The sequence below is a fragment of the Mangifera indica genome, chromosome 16 (assembly GCF_011075055.1).
Source record: "Mangifera indica cultivar Alphonso chromosome 16, CATAS_Mindica_2.1, whole genome shotgun sequence".
NCBI classification, from domain to species: Eukaryota; Viridiplantae; Streptophyta; class Magnoliopsida; order Sapindales; family Anacardiaceae; genus Mangifera; species Mangifera indica.
Window position 1 is genome coordinate 4,486,356 of NC_058152.1, and position 18,471 is coordinate 4,504,826.

The following is an 18,471-nucleotide window of genomic DNA, read 5'->3' on the forward strand; positions in this document are numbered from 1 at the left end:
GGCCGGCCCGTTAGAGAATAAACACCCGTTATCTCTGCTTGACCCGATCCGGATATGAAACTCAGTTGGAGCTTAAGATCCTGGACACGCTTAATATAGGCAATGAATTTGGATAAACGCCTCATCATGCGGGGGGGGTGGTTTGACGCGCCGTTGTCACTGAATCCAATGGAATGTACAGGGATATCAGAGTGTGAAAAAGCGCGTGGACGACACGACAGGCAATGAACGGCCCTGATTTGAAGAGGAGTTTCTTTGTGACAAAATCAGAATCGTAGAGAAGGAATTTCTCTCGCGTCGATCCTCGAGCACTTTGGCCGCTTTTTTCAGCGCGTCGCTTACAGTAATTCCTTGACCCGTTGTTGTACCAATGGCGTCAACGATTCGCCGTGCGGACCTCCGTCCATTTGTGGTCATACGCCGTAACGGCAATAATCTTTTCGAAGTAGTAGAAAACGCAACGATGGATAAACGATCTGATGCGCTTAAATTCGAAATCACCAACCGCATGAATCGCTTGATCATCTGAAGCTTGGACCCTCCCATGCTCAAACTCACATCCAAAACCGTCACTAAATCAATAGGAGCGCGTCTTATTGCACGCGCTCCAGCACAAGGAGGCGCCTTAACCTTCAAAACCATAGCGCACGTTTCATAACTCCTCCCAACCGTAACCACAGCCGCCTCAGGCAACAAAGCTATATGAACATTGGACGTAGCGGCAGCGGCGGTGGTGGAGGTATTAATGGTGGGAAAGAATCCTTGGAACTCTTGATTGGATTCTTCTTCTTCGGAGGATTCAAGAATGGTATTGAAGTGAGATAAAGAGATTGAAGATGTCAAAGGCTCGTCGTCGTTATAAACTTTGAAAGCTTTTGATGGTTGGTGAAGGGGTTGATGGTGTTGGCGAGTAAGAAGAGGGAGTTGTTTCCAGTGAGAGTTACAAACCGGACAGATTAAAAGATGGCTCTTGTTGTTGATGTTGACTTGATTTGTTATGCAAGGGAAATGAAATGTATGAGAACACTCCGCCGTGAAAATGGCGGTTCCTTGTCCAGTTTTCACTCTCTGAAAACAGATTCCACATCGACTCTGCAAAACAAAACCCATTAGAATCAATAAACAGAAAAAAACACAGTTTACATATACGTTTGAATTTGAGAAGACTTACTTTTGAGAGACGTAGGGTGGCTTTAAGAAAAGAGAAGCTGGAGGGAGATTTGGGAGAAGATAGATTTGCACTAGAATCAGTAGAGGTTTTGCATTGCAGTCTGGGGCTATTGGGAACCGAAGTCGTAGCGGTGGTTTTGCATCTGATGCCGGGGCTGGAAACTGGCTGAGAGTGTAATTTAGGAGTTGAAGGATTCGAAAAAAACCCAAATTTAGAACTCAATCTGGGGCTCTGGCTATTACAATGTTGTTGCTCTTTTTGTTCCTTGTGCTGCTTATCGGTCAGCACCGTTGTTTGTTTCTCTTTAGGTATTGAAGTACAAAAAGCTCGTCGCCAACCAGTTACCATTGCCGTAACAGTACGCAAATCTTTCTGTTAGAGAAAAGAAGAGTTTGACAGGTTAAGCATACAGAAGAGAAGAGCCTTGACTGGAAAATTAAACCTCCTCTTTCTTTCTTTCTCTCTTTTCTTTAGTTAGAATATTGATATAAATAACACCAGATATGTTACAGTCTTGGGATTAACAAGTGACTGACAACTGTAGGTTTTTCTTTTTTTAATCAAGTAATAAAAAATTTCCCTTTACTTCATGTAAATACAAACAATCACCGACCACTCCCGATTAAAGACCATTACACTTTACGTGTGTGTGTATATATATATATATATATATATATATATATATATATATATATATATATATAAAATTTATTTAATAAATAATATATTACTATGTAATTACATAATTTTAAATTAAAAATAAAATAATACTTAATCATGTAAGACATATTATTTATATATTTAAATTATATATTAAAAATGTATACATATATATATTATTTTTTTTATAAACACTAGCTTTCCTTTATAATAAAACTATTTTAATAAATAATAAGTATGATTTTGTATATAAATAATGATATAATATTATATGATTAAGTGTTGTTTAATCTCTTATTTAAAATTACTTAATTATATGATAATATATTATTATTATTTATATATAAAATTATACATATTATTTATACACATAATATTACTGATGAAAACATTACAATACAAATTAAGTCTTATTTTCACAAACAATATTGTTTTTTATTTTACCGAGGAGTTAACGTCACTAAGTATAGAATCTTTAAAAAGTTACAAGGGAGTTCAGATTTAAAACTTTCAGATACCAAATTAAAATACAAAATTTAAATTATTTAACATAATAATTATAAAATTAAAAATTTTATCAACCCAATCCAATTGAGTGGGACTATAAACCCAGAGGTGGGCAGTGGAGGGGAACTGTGATGTTGATGGGTCCAATCGAGTGACCTGAAAATGATAAGGTGTGATGGAGATTGATTATCTTAGTAGATGCATGTACAGTAACAAGATAGATAGAGTAGCCGTTTAATTACATCATATGTTCACATTATATTTATGATTATTTTCCAATTTGGATATGATTTTGGGTTGATTCTATATGTTTCTGATGCCCACGGAATGTATATACAGGAACAAATTATGATCAACTATGATTTCTTTTTTTTTTTCTAAAATTTATATGCATGTGATTTGTTGGTGTAAAAATTTGCCCATTCATAGAATTCAAGTGCAAAAAATAATGAAACAGCATGATATTTTAATGTAGTTTGGTTCATATAATCCGAAAATTTACGTCTATTATTATATTATTAAGATTTAAAGGCTTATTTCTATCCAAGGTTTATTAAAACTCCAAATTGATTTTGTTAAATATTGAAAACTTAAACTTTTATTCGTAAACTGTTAAAACTAATTAAATCAGTTAGTTTTAGAGATAAAATAATAATTTAACATGAAATATTAAAAAAAATAAAATTTTATCAGATTTCTCCTTTTTTAATTTTAAAAACTAACAATCTCTCCCATTAATAATTTTGAAAAGTAAATTTTTCCCCTAACTAGAGTTAACATTTTCCAGAGTTGTGTCCAATCTTTTTTGGGCAATCGATACAATTTGTCTTTAAAGAAAGAAGATGAAAACGAATCAGTATATGTTGGTGACATTTCTTTGTCTTCGTTCAAATCTAGATGAAGACGAGCCAAAGTCGATGAAGAGCAGGGAGAGAAGGAAGGTTGGCGAAAAATTTTAAACTTAGCAAGGAAGAAAAGTTTATCTTTCAAAATTATTAATAGGGGAAAGTATTATATTTTAGGTTTTAGAGGAGAAAATAAAATAAAGTTTTATATTTTTTAATATTTCAAGTTAAATAATAATTTTATCTTAAAACTGATTGATTTTATTATTTTGACAATCTACGAGTTTGAGTTTTTAATACTTAACCGATACAGTTTGAAATGCAACAAACCTTAGATAAGGATTAAGTCTTTTAGCCTTAAATATAAAGGTTTTTATCATTTTGAATTGGTTCATATAAGTGATATGTGTAATTATTCATCGTAAAACTTATCTCTATCTAATCACTTATCAAATCCGAATGGTTTGATCAAACAAAATTTTCTCTCGCACGGCATGGTTAATTATCAAAATCATTTATAATTATTTATATCTGGTGACTACATTTCCAAGCATGTATCACGTACTAATTTTATATATTTTTGGGATATGTCTTGATATGATTGATTCCAAATCCAAGGCACCAGGAAAATCCAGCTACATATTTTGGTTCGCCACTAAATTTTAATAAAAAAATAATTTGCACTTGGGATTCTTCACGTCTTGTCATTTCAAAGATGCTGAAGATAACGGCAATTTTGAATATGGAAGGCCAACTTCAATTATTTCATATAATTTTTTTTTTTTGCCATGTATCATTACTTGGTTATCTTCTTTTCATACAAATTTCAGTCTCTTTTTGTCATAAATTAATTGGATTAACGGATATGATGTAAATGACGATATTTGGTATATCTAACTATGTGATAACATAACTTATTCATTTTTGAGAAGAAGAAAAAAAACTTTGATGAGATTTTTTATCATTAGTTTATGTATACAATTTTGCGTTTTTGTCTTTACTAGACATGAAAGGAGGGATTATAATGATAGGTAAATTTATCTGAGAGGGAAAAAGAGAGACCAAGGATAAAGATGACGAATTTCGTTAGAAGACGATGATAGTTTCAAAACCCTAAGAAAAAATATTTATTTTTTAAACTTTGAGTAGAAAAAATTATTAAATTAAGAGAAAAAATATAATAAATTTTTAATTTTTTAAATATTTTTATCTAAATAACATTTTTATCCTTAATATTAATAGTAAATTTTAACATAATGATAAATATTTTAGTTTTTAAAAATTAATAAATGGAAGTTTGAGATTTCACCAAACTTTGGATAATAATAAGTCTTTTGGCCAATCTATAACATCGGAAAGCGTTAGGGTAAATATTTAACACTGTTTAGATAAACAAAACCAAATAAATTAGCATCAAATACGTAATAAATATCATTATATCATAGTTATTCTTCTTTTCTCATCTCCCAATTAATAATCACATCAAGATTCGCAATTCACAAATCCTTTCTTGTTTTCACCATTGGTGATGAAATTAGCACCAACAAATAATATATTAAACTCATGAAATTCAATGTATTCATTGTAAGAGGATGAAGAAATGCAAGAAGGTCAAGAGATAATTGAATTGTTAAGATGATTTTACCGAAAACCAAGAACTTATATCTGTAGTAGTGATATTGTCTAAGTGCTTAATAGAAAAAAGGTAGTATTATAATGATTGAGTGCTAATAAGATGTTAGGAGTGCCTCTTTCATGGTCTTTCTACTATCTTGAATTTATACTAATGGAGACTAGGATTATATGTTTAATTATTCAAGTAAAACGTGGAATCATATGAGTTGATGGATATTGTTGTGATCTTGATATAGCTGGAGCGTGATTATATTTTGATTGTAATTACTAAAATTATGAGAAATGATTCTAAGACAATAGAAAACTGTTATTTAATGTTAGAGATCGAGATTGTGAAGTCATGACAGATAGTGATCCATGTTTCCTTATTATTATTTTCGGATGAGACCATGTATTGCCTACATCTTGTCTTGACCTATAGGTTGAGATAATATCTATTCATTCATTGTATATTGTTTTTTTGGATGTTATATTTGTAAGTTTGATCGATATCTTTTTCTACATATTTGTGTCTTCAAGATCCAATATATACAAAAAAAAAAAAAAAAGAAAAAAAAGAGCAAATATAAAAATTATAGAAACAAAGGAGACAAGGAAACAATCACAGAAACAAATACTATTATAAAACAAACAACAAAATATAGAAATATGATAGAAATACCTACTCTCACCTTCTTTTATCTTTCTTCTCGTCCTCCAATTGAATTGCATCGATCACAATTTACATTTGTTTTTTTTTTTTTTTGGGTTAATTCACTCAATTCTATAAAATGAATTTAAGGAAGTTAATTAGTATTTTATGTACATTGAATAAAAATATTTAAATAATTAACTAAATAAGAATATAAGAGAGATAAATATCAATGCATACTAAATAGTAAATTGACTTAATCATGAACTTCTATATTCTCTAGTTATCAAAACAGATGTTCACCTTAGTGGAATAGTTGTGTACTACTTAATTCACCTATGATATGGTGCGTTATTTGATCCATCCACCTAACACTTATTGAACGAGTGTTCACTCTTGAAATGATTGTTCAACACCTTATTTTGTTAAATTCTGACTAAATTAAATTTTTTATTTAACCCTCGTTAACGTAAATCTAAACTTAACATCAAATGTCGAAAATTGACCTTAATACTCATTTGTGGATATTATAATAAGGTTGTTATAATGTTAGATGACCTTACTGAAACGCAGTGAAATATCTCATCTATTAAAATTGTTTGTAAAATCTAGTAAAACATATGAGTGCATGTTAATTGTATGTTCACTAGAATGACCTGATAGAGAATTCCACATAAATGATAACTCCAATGTTTGTGGAACAAATTAAATAATCAATGGTGGTATATGTGATCTTTTGATTTGAGATCATTGAAGTGTTTTGTACACTGATCAACCTAATGTAGTTTTTTTTTATTAGAATTCTCAATACAGTAATTGTTAGCTATATTTAAAAGTGTATCAAGGATATGGTGGATTAACTTAAGATTTATCACTCTTAAGTATAAGAGAAAATATCTCAAAACATTGTTTAATTGATAACTACAACCATTATAATTTATGACAGAAATGGTATTTGTTAGTGCCCAAGTCCAATTGCATTCAATTGTTTCCTCATAAATCAAATAATAAATTTAACGTTAACTTAAAAGTAGATACTATTTATGTGTGTTATAATTAAAGAGATATCAGTTAATGAAAATTTTGATTGTATGGTAATTGTATATTTTAAAGGTAAAAATCAATGTTTCGTTAATTATTTATTATTTAAGTGGCCATGATTATTTAGTATAAATTATATACTTTCCCCTGAATTTTAGACTAGCCATTTTTCATTATTTGACAAAATTTTGTATTTCCTCTCCTCCCTCAGAAAAACACATAATTTCATTCACTTTTCAACATGAATTAGCATTTGTCTATGCCCACTTCACCATCATCTTATAGTTTTTTGGTACCTCCATGTGAATGAGTGAAAGCCTCATCATGTGAGAAGTTGTAGAAGCATTCGATTCAAAACTAACATCAAAGATGCTCTGCCTCATAATCTCCAATTATAATAATGTATGTTTTGATGTATAACTTTAATCCTTAACCAAAAAAGATGTCAAAATTTCAATTCTAGCTCGTATTTCCTGTTATTTTTGTTCTAAGGTTTATAGAGATCCCTTCATAAGCAATTCATTGTTTCGTAAACCAGAGCGAATGATTCTCCAATGAACTAACAAAAGCAAACTATCAGGAATATCATGCCACATAAGGCTTATAAACACTCAGGATGTGAGAAACTAAAACAAACTAGTTCTCTTTTTATAGCCAGCCACATTAAGGCAAAGTGAAAATCAATTGTGATTGTCCAAATTAGCCCTAAAACACGTGTCTATCATCAAGTGATATAAATAAGACACATCCAATCAAATTTTATGGAGAAGTGGAATAACATGACAATTGCGTCATGCAAAGTGTACAAAATATTTCAGCTAAAAAGTCAGTCACAAGACATTACAAAAGATCTCAAATCTTTATGTGGCACCCATTCAAAGAGAAAGCCAAAAAATCTTTGAAGTTATGCTTGTTTTGTACTTCAAAAATATGGTAAGCTTTAACCCGTAACACATCTTCTTGAAAAACAACTAATTACAAGAAGAGTAACTTGCACCTCGATTTGCTAATGGACTTTCCTCCCAAAAAAAAAAAAGTTATCGATGGCATTCTTTCTGTGTCACTCACCTATAATAAAAAATATTAACTTTTTACGTTATAAAGTTGTGATTGTTATATTATATCCAATGTAATGGATTGAAAAATTTATTATTTGAATTTGAATTTTAAATATAATTGATAAGATCGTAACTTAATTCTTTCATGTATAAACTAGACTTTAAATTGTATACATTAGTTGATGATAAGAAACCTTATCAATACAAGGTACTGAAAGTCAATATTGAATGATGACATTTTTTCATAAAATAGTGTATACAAATCTGATTTAAAAAAAAAAAAATTTAACTGATGGAAAAATTACCAACACAAATAAGTTAAAAATCTTACCTGGGTATGTTTAAGAGACTTAAACCTAAACTCCCCATTTTAAAAACTTAACATTTTATTACCCAAGCTGCCTCCTGGTATAATCTCACACATTGAAAACCCCAGGGGAGGGTTATGCATTTCGGTAAAATGTTAATCCTCTATTTGACATGTTTTGTACTCATAGATACACGAATTGATTCTCTGTCAAAGCAAGAAACAAAAACCCAATTAGAAAAAGGAACTTGAAAACAACAAAACAAGTGTTAGTTCCCAATAAAAACAATGTGCTATGTACTTGAGAAATCCAAGCATCTGCAGAAACTTACAAAAAAGAAATTATTAATCAAAGGATGAACTTCAAAGCAATCAACCCCAATTCAGAAACTTGTTTAAAGAAAGCAGAGGAATTTTGTATGTTACAAAGAAAAGGAAAAAAAAAAAAAAGTAAGGGAAAATCAAATCAATGTAAAGAGAAAATTGACTCAGGAGGAAAATGGGTGAAAAAATAGAATTAGGACAACCTAAGGAATTTGTTAGGTTTATTAAGTTTGGTAACAAAACAACTTGCTTTTGCTCTTTCACAGAACAATATCATTCGATTACCGAAATTTTGAAAAAAAAAAAAGATACCTAATCAGCTTTTCTGAATTTGATTCTAATTCTAATTTTCAAATAGGTTTCGATTCTTTAAGAATAATAAAACTAGAACTTACCTATAATGTGTCAAAGTCCATAAATCTCAGTAGCTTTTGAGACCTTATAATGGTAATACCAAAGCCTACCTAAATTGTGTTTCAGAATCAAAACCTAACCTAGGGATTCTAATTTTGAGTAGAAATTGGAATCGCAACACCAAGTACCCTAAGGTTTTGGCTCCACCCAATTTTTTTGCCCACCCCTACTTTTTTTTATATATATATATTTAAGAATCTGCTGAATTATATTAATTGAATTTGATGTAGGTTACGCTTTTCTTTCTTAAAAACAATCATTAATTATTTTAAAGAAAATAAAATAAACAATAAGTAAATAAATAAAGTTGATTATTATAAATTATTAAGTAAAAATGGTGGGAAACGACAGAAAATTCAATTTATATTTGGGGGTCTTTTTTTTAGAGACCCATTGTTATGTGGTTATAAAGGGAAGTCGTGATTATTTTAGTATTGTCTTCATTAAAATTAGTTATTTTAATTAATATCCTTCTAAGAATAATTTAGATAAAAAAACTTCCCTTTTCATTTATTATTTTCAATGGTAAATGATGGTAATAAAAGTTTTGTAATCTTTATATCTAGTTTATAATTTTTTAAAAATTACATAAATTGATGTGAAAAGAATTTTATATCTAATTAAGTGTTGTTTAAAAAATGCAATATATATATATATATATATATATATATATATATATATATATATATATATATATATATATATATATATATATATATATATATATATTTTAAATATACAATTAGATATATAAACACTAATCAATAAATTTACGCGTGTCTACTTTAAATACACAATAAATACATATTTATATATGATATCACATGATTGAGTAATTTTAAATTAATTGTAAATTAATACCTATTCATATGATAACATACATAAGTGTATATATATTTTTACATCTAAAATAGATACGCATAAAATTGTTTTCCCTTAAAATGGATGCAAGGATTATACTATTCTTTCTTATAGCTCAACCAATAGACAACATTTGAGATGGTCAAGACCCAACTTCATCCCTCATTTATCTATCCATCAGAAATTTAGTTGGCTTATTTTAAAGCGTTGGATCCTATCCCAATACGATTTAGACTTAAAAATATGTGTTTGACTACAATAAACACATAATTGCCCTCTTCTCTTTGGTTCCCATGAGGGCTAGTACAGTTCATTCATCAGGGCAGAACAGTCTTTTCATAAGGAGATAAGACATTTTTTAAAGGCAAAGCCATGTTTCACATGATAATAGGAGACAAACCCATATGATAGATTGATAGAATAAGAGCTTGATTATATAGTTAGATATAAAATTCAATCACCAAGTTGAGCGAAATGTATGGCCTCACAATTTCTTCTTAGATATAAGTGAAAGTTTTGAAATCAAAATGGGTTGGCATTATGAGAGGATTATGCATTTTGTCTCAAATTGTGAATATCTAGGGCCTTTAATTATAAGCATTAGATAGATCAAGAAGTCAAGTCAAAATTGGCTAATTTGTTTATTCAATGCATTGTGTTTTTCTCTTTCCAATCAATAGAGTTATAAATTTCAAAATTATGAATATTTCTAACTGCGTCACTTAGCCATGACAATTTTGGGGAAATTGAAAATTTTAATTTTATTTTAATCCGTGTGTGTATATATATATATAAAATTTATTTTAAAATTTAAATAAATATACTACAATAATAATCTATTTCTCTAGGATATCCTTCTTGAAATAACTCATACAAAGATTCTCTCTTTTTCTCTGCGATTTTCTTTTCTTCTTCATTCAAGTGAGGAAAAAATCCCTGCAGCATAAAAAAAAATTATTAATGAAAGAAGACACCCGATTAAATAATAAAATTCGTGAGAAAACCATTATAAAAAATTCAACTTAGACACAAGGGAGAGAGAGACAAAAATTGCTAAATTTATTAAGAGAATTAACATCTGTTGTAAAGACTTCATAGCAAAATCATCCATATTCAGGTCAATCTTGACTTGAGCCCGTATGTTATGTGTTTTTTTTATGAACAATTGAAAATGAAATAAGTATGATAGATCCATGTTTATAACTTCATGTAAAATTTAATTTTATTGTGATTTTATATTATTAGATTGTTTAATATTATTATTTCATATTGTTTCTATTGTTTAAAGTTGTTATAATATTGTTTAATGTTGTAGTAATGGTTATAAAATACCAAAATGCAGACAAAAAAAAAAATTCAAATAAAGAGCAAGTTGGTGTTAACGCCAAGGGTTGGCGTTACCCTGAGTCCCAGTGAATTTATTTATTTATTTTTTGTTTTCTTTCATTGCACTCAATTCATTTATTTTTTATGCTTGTTTATTCCAATCTAGTGCTCGTGTGGGTATTGTTTTCCTTGTCTTGACAAAGAGTTACATAAAAAATTACAAAATTGCCACTATCATTTTCTTTTGTTTTTTATTGTCTTACCTTGATCAATTTTTATACATCACTTGATAATATGATAGTTTAATGTGTTGTAAATACGTATGTATGAAGCTTGGTTGCATTAGTATTGCATTTGAGGCTTAATTTGGAAAAAATTATTAAAGTAAATGCATTATTCATGTCAGTGAATTATTCATATATATTCATTATAATATTTCATATTGATGCATTCCTTCATATATATTCATTATACTTGCTGAAAACATGGAAGTGCACTATTCCATCTTGATGTATTATTCATATTCATGTTAGTGCATTATTTCATCTTGAAGCACTCGAGATTTTAAAAAGAAATTTAAAAAAAGGTTGGCATTGAGACTTCAAAAAAAAAGAAAAATTTTTAAAATTCATAACACTTGAGACTTTAAAAAAAAATTTAAAAAGGGTTGGCGTTGAGATTTTTTAAAATTTTTTAAAAAATTCATCGCACTTGAGACTTAAAAAAAAAAAATTTTAAAAAGGGTTGGTGTTGAGCAAAAGGTTGGCGTCACGCCAACCTTTTTTATTTACAATGCCGCCAAGGGTTGTCGTGACGACAACCTTTTTTAAAAACCCTTGTTTTTAATAATTAATAACTTTCCTTTTCTAATTAAACACTAACCCTTCATTTTTTTCAGTTAAACCTTACCAAATAATCTTTTTTGATCATCTTAGTAGTTGGGGTCTAATATAAAGTATGAAGTGGATGTGGTCGAGTTTTGGTGAGTTGCTCTTTTTGTTTTATATCCTTATGTCAAAGAATTCTTAATTTGAAAACCATTTCACTTTTCAGTTTTTTCCTTCTTTCTTTTGTTTTTGAAGCACTAGCTCCATTCTGAAGCACTTATTCTATTTTTCACAGTACAATTCTAAAGTTACAAAGAAAAATAGAGAAGATCTCTCTATATGGATCTTCACTTGAAAGCTGAGAAAGAAGAGAAAAAAAATGCTGAGAAAAAAAGAGTATCTCTGTATGGGTCATTTTAAGAAGAGTATTTTGAGAAAATAGATTACTATTGTGATATATTTGTTTAAGTTTTGAAATGAGTAATATATATGTATAAAATAATTAAAATAAACTTAAAAATTTCAATTTCCCAAAATTTTATTCAAAGAAGAGGACACGTCACTTGATAAATTATATATGGACTTGCAATTTAATTAGAACAAAACATTCCTCAAAAGAGGCTACGTGCAAGTGCAAGGCAATTAAGGGTCTCGAGATCTTCCTATAACGACAGAAACCAATGATGGAGCTAACCACACTGTTGGCTTCACGGAATGGAATAGTAAACCAACACAACTATTAATTCAATAAACACTATATTAATATTTTTTTTTATATGTAATTTAATATATAAACAATATGTTATCATATAATTAAATAATTTTAAATTACAAATAAAATAATAATCAATTACATAATGATATATCATCTATATATTTAATTATATGCTTAAAAATATGTATACATAATATTGCTCTTATTAATTAATGTCATATTAGAATTAGACAATGCATATAAATAAATTATACAGACTTATGTACAAATTGAAATGATAGTTTGTGATTGAGTAATATGATTGTTTACTTTTTTTCACTTCAAAATCATCTAATCAGATACTACTATATCAAGTTATACAATATCTTTGTACATGTTAAAATGTATAGTTAAATTTATATAATTTGTTTTTACATTACCTGCCAATTAACATCACTAATTTGAACAAATGTATTTACAAACTCACATGGATAACTAGCAATGCAAAAAAACTACCATACATGATCAACCAAATATTCCTTTTCTCTTGTTGAAGTTTGCTTCTATGTTTTTATGGAAAAAAAAAAATCATTACAATTCAACCTTATACATAAATAAAACTAATATCAAAATTTCCTATATTTTTGTGGTTTTGGAAGTAACATATATAATATTGCGTAAAATTTACAGAAATAATGATATTTAAGATTCACATGAATGTAATATGTAAGTTTACTTGATAATAATTATAGATTTAGTCATTATATCTTAAGGTTTACTTATCTAACTAAATAGATAGATTCTTCCAAAAAAAAAAAAAGAAAAAGGAGAAGTTTGATAATGAAAACCTAATATGAAAAAAAAAAAAAAAAAACTCAAAAGATCTAAGTATGGTGGGTAGCTGAGTGGTTGCTATTGTGGGGCACATGCCATGAACTCATGGTGCTAACAAACAACAATTTGTAATCATAATTGAAGAGATTGACATGCTATATGACATGCTATAAACTAATCTTTACATCAAGGTTAACCGCATCTCCATAGTCCACTTTTGTATTGTATTTGACGTACAAAAAAATGAAATATTGTCATCCCTTGACGGCCAAATTAATGATTATTTAAACCCCAATTTTGTCATGTAATAATAGTATTATGCGGTTGGGACTCCTACATAATTCTTTCGAGGTTAATTAAGACCCCCTTTTCTTTTTCCCTTTTTGTGAGCAATCAAATAAAGCATCTCGACCAGACAAGAGATGATGTTGAAAATAGTTTGAATATGTTGATAAATAAATTAAAAAAAATCTCCCTGAAGACTCCACAAGATAGTTATAAGAAGCTTATTAAAGAGATAAAAAAATGTAAAATCTCTAAAAGAGAAAAAGTTTAAATTCGAAATTTGCTAACCTCATACCAAAATTAAACCTTTAACTTTACTCAGTATAATGACATTAGGTTTAATTATTGGACTTGAGATTTAACTATTTAGTATAGTTGGTTTGATCAAAAGAGACAATCTGGTTTGAGTGAAGTTCCCTTTAAAAAAAAAAAAAGTAGTTCTAAGAATATTTATCATTTCCATACCAATCTCGACAACTCTCTAGGCTACCATCTGCTTAAAAGTTTTACTAAAATGATCTAAAGAAACTCTAATTATGGTGTGACGAAAAATTGTGTAACTATTTTGAATACATGAATAAATGTATATTTAGTGTGTGTTATCATGTGATTGAGTGATTTTGAATTAAAGATAAAATAATACCCAAATATTAAATGACATATAAATATGTATCCATTTATATACTCAAAATAGATATACATAGTATTGTTGGGCCATTGTATGCTTAAAATTTGTACTAAGATAACATAAACAAGCTCCAATCATCGTGTGAGAATGATAATAATTAAAATTTTCCGGACAAAAATACTTGATTCAATAGACAAAATGCAAAAATGCCAACATCAAACAAGTAATCTGAATGGTGTATATGATGTTGACAAACCGAACATGTTTGTATTGATTAAGGTTGCAAGTGAAACGCGTGGTGTGTGAGAGCGAAGGCGATGAATTTGCAGACAGAAATGGCTTAATACGGGGCTGCATTCAGTAACGGTAATCGTTGATGATCATGTGAGTCCCCCATTTCTGGAGCTAGGCGATGTGGCAACTTAAGACTCGTATGTCATTCATTCCTGCCACCTTCCAATTAATGATTTCGGTATTTAAATCTCCCAACAAGCCCATTGTATCTTCTAACACAAGTTTACATTAAACGTGTTCCTTCTATGTTCACAATATAATGTACTAAGAAATTAGTTTTGAGTAACACTACATGTACTTATATTGAGTACACAGATGAATACACATATATATATATATATTATCACATAATTAATGTTATTTTATCTTTAATTTAAAATCATTCAATCATATTATTATACATATTAAATATGTACATGTTTGTGAATTCAAAATATGTATGTATTGTTTTATTTGTTTCAGATAAATGGTAATAATGTTAAAAATTTCTAACAATAAGTAATTTAAAACTCTAATGTCAGTTTATAAATGAATTTAAGTGACTAATAAAAATAAATCAAATACACTCTATATATTTGAGTAGATGGTTTAATGTAAACTTTTGGTCTATTGAAACTTTGTTGAGAAGGTCTAATAATCTTTTATAAATTGATTGGATGCCCCCTTTAAAATACTATTGTTATTTTTTTTTTGGGTTGAAAGTATCCACAAGAGAAGTTTTAAAGTGAAAGACCGGCGTACTTTCAATTTTCAGGTAATTCTCAAAAGCTAAATAAATTGAGAGGCATAACTCATATAGGTTGTTTTTTTGTGTTAATTTTGATGCTATATTTAGAGTATACCTATAATTTTGTACTCTATATGTTATGTGTTGTCGTGATTCATCAGAGTTAAATTTTAACAAATAAAGCAACGAGAATTGTCATTTTCACTAATACATTTTTCCTGGTAAAGCCCAAGTGTTGTTATCATTCGCACATGGTCCCTCTTTCTGCCCTTCTGATAAAAACTCCATGTCTTTTTTTGAATCCAGAATTTCCATCATTGCTTTAGTCGTCCTGTTGGCAAAAAGTTCTGTAAAGTTGGATGAAATTTACAACTACGTTTCAGTAGCAGACAAAGGAAATGAACTCTTGCGCAAGATAAAGAACAAAAGTTTAGAGGCTCAGTAATCCACTACTCAAGTGTCATATTCATCAGCTTGACAAATGAGTTGTTGCCCAACAGGATGTTTGAAAATGACTGCCATGAAAACTATGCAAAAAGCTTTTGGTCTATCTTAAGAGCAAAGTTATTTTATACAGGACTTGGGCATGTGCCTTTTCCTTTTGTTTGCAGAACAGGGCACTGTGCCAGGTGATGACTAAATAGTTTTGAAATGCAAGATGTCAAGTACCCTGTTATAATATTTTCATGGAGGCCAATGTTATGTGCACCAGATTTTGAGTATATAATAGGATACTCAGATGATATATTATTATGTGATTAAGCATTACTTATTTTTAATTTAAAATTATTCAATTATATAACAACATATCATTTGAAAATCTAATTGAGTAGTCAAAAGTCAAAACTTGGTACATATAGTGTTATTGTATACATGAAATAGACACTACATGTAATGTCACCCACTATAATCCATTCCTTTCTCATCTGCGTGTCAGACAAAATTTTCCTGCCCAGATTCACAATCAGGAGTAACTTTTTGCATCAGGTTACTTTTACTGCAGCAAGTGCAAAACCAAATCTATCTTTAACTGAGACAGATATGTTTTCACCCAAAATGATGCACTTATGATTGGAGTTACTGTGAAAATTGGTCACTTTGAATCATAACAAAGCAAGAATATTCCAGGCCAAATGATTTTAAAAGAATCTATGAGTATGACTACAGAATTTAATTCACAAACCAGAAACCACTACAGCTTTATCCCATTAATTAAATAATTAGGGCAACCAACCTCCCTAACCACTCCAACATTTTACCAGTTTCTTAGTCTTTTCATATGATAAAGTGATGAATGATTCAGTGCTCAAAACTGAAATTAAATGCCATTAACACTTCAACAGGATAAATGAAGAACAGTAGCAGTTTGGAGAGTACCTGTTAATGAAGATGACTTGTCTTTGAACTGGACAAAATGAAGAAATTTTCAAAGATGCTCTTGGATAGGAAAGTGACAGAATCAGGAAAACTCTCCAAACTTGAAACGAGTGAAATCAAAGAAACATGACACAGAATCTGAAACAGTTGAGATTGATTTCATGTGATAAAGCAAAAGCAAATCTTTGTGATTCTTTAATGTTGCTGTTCATGATAAATCTCGCACCAAGCCGAAGACTTATACAAAGAAGCAGTAAGTCTTCCATCTAATGGGACAAAAGCAAACATTATTGCGGATTTATTCCTTTAAAAGTCCAAAAGGCATCGTAATGAAGAAGAGATAATTGTCACATCAAGAATAATGGAGAATTATATAAATTGAGAAGGGAAAGAACAGAGACACAATTTTCAGTGCAGATTGCAATATAATAGAATTTCATGGAATTTGGCAGTACATACCTACACAGAGAAGAAGAATCCTACATATGCTTTGACATTCTAAAAGGGTTCCTCGTGATACTGTATATGTAAAAAATAATATATATTTTAAAATATACTAAATTAATTTAAGTATAAAAGATCGATTATATAATACAATATATATTATTGATATAAATCAAATATTTAAAAAAAAATAAAGATGTGATAAGAATATATATATAAAATATTAAATTTTTATAAATATTTATGATATTTGCCAAAATGATAATATATCAATTAAAATTTTTATTATTTTATTATATTATTTTAAAAAAACATATTTTACGATACAGTACGATATATAATATAAAAAATCTAACTTTTTATACATGATTTGAGTATTATGTATACAAATTCTACAGGAGAGTCGGTTCTTAATGGTTTATACTCCATAGTCAACACTGTTTTTGAGTAATCGAATAACAAATTTGATTTATATGGGCTGTTGGAAGAAATAGTGAGGCATTTCAATGCACAAATATGATTAATTCCACACCTTCTGGGTTGCGTTGGGGTTCAAAATTTTAACTTGGCTTAATAATATCTGGGTCTAAGCGTTTTGGGTACCATGAATGTTCTCACTCAAGCAAGTTTAATCCATAATGTCCAGTAATTCATTTACAATAAAAAGGTTTTATAACATGTGTGTTTCTAATAGCATTAAGTGGCTGCTTTATAAGGTTATGAATTTCTGTTTTTCCAGGATTATGACGATGATATATGAAAACCGTTCAGCTTCGTCTCAGCCGAATATAGCTGGAAAGGCAAGGGAGAGAGACCGGAGGGAGAGATAAGGTAGGAGAAAAGACGGTCAATGATCGGAGACCACCAATCGACACTGGAGAGGAAAGGAATAAACCCTTAGAGGGTATTTGTCACTTTTCAAACTTTAAGTTGGAAGAAAATTGTAAGATCTTTAACCGTGAGAAAGAAAAATAATAAAACTTAAATTTTTTTTTATTAAATAGCGATTTCACCCCTAATCCTAACTAAGATTTTTAATATAAATTTGCTTATGGGTGCGTTTTTGAGTTTTTAAAAATTAAAAGAGGAAAGTTGGGATTTTACTATACCATCGGTGGAAATGAGTAATGTTTTTTAAAACCGGACCAGTGATCGAACCAATTGTCTTATTGGTTCATGATTTGACCGGTTCAACCAATTCAATCGAAAAATCGATCAGTTCAATATATTATCAAATTATGATAAATAAATTTTACTTAAAAATTTGTAAAAAAAAAAAATATACCCACACCTATGAAGATTAGAACATGTCTTTTTTAGTGAATAACAATTATTTGTTTGATTTCAATAAAACAATTAAAATAAAAAAGTTTCAATCTCATGACACAAAAAAAAAAAAACATAATTTCGTAAATTATTGCTTATAAAAAACATTTTAATGGATATAAAATATTTTTTTTAATTTTATTTTTAAACTTATTTTTCCTTACAAACTTTTAAAAATTCATCCAATCTAATAAAAATAATCAAATTACTTAAAAATAATTAAAAATTTAAAAAATACTTTAAATTTAGATCAAA

The 18,471-nt window shown here is 28.8% G+C and overlaps 1 protein-coding gene and 2 long non-coding RNA genes across 3 annotated transcripts; all 3 read right to left on the bottom strand.

Moving 5' to 3' along the window:
• Positions 1-310: 310 nt before the first annotated feature.
• On the bottom strand, positions 311-1,693 carry LOC123198685 (probable E3 ubiquitin-protein ligase EDA40; the record flags this gene model as incomplete). The annotated part of the gene is given in 2 exon segments (XM_044613433.1): positions 311-1,092; positions 1,172-1,693. Coding segments are annotated over 2 exon segments (1,130 nt in total), but the record flags the coding sequence as incomplete, so codon positions are not given.
• A 4,983-nt stretch (positions 1,694-6,676) lies between these two features.
• LOC123199794 lies at positions 6,677-8,760 on the bottom strand. The gene is made up of 3 exons (XR_006498423.1): positions 8,575-8,760; positions 7,880-8,062; positions 6,677-7,558 (listed from the first exon to the last, which is right to left on the bottom strand). It is a non-coding gene; the product is annotated as an uncharacterized LOC123199794 (long non-coding RNA).
• Positions 8,761-15,179: 6,419 nt separating this feature from the next.
• Positions 15,180-16,857, bottom strand: LOC123198509. The gene is made up of 2 exons (XR_006498045.1): positions 16,447-16,857; positions 15,180-15,416 (listed from the first exon to the last, which is right to left on the bottom strand). It is a non-coding gene; the product is annotated as an uncharacterized LOC123198509 (long non-coding RNA).
• Positions 16,858-18,471: the final 1,614 nt, after the last annotated feature.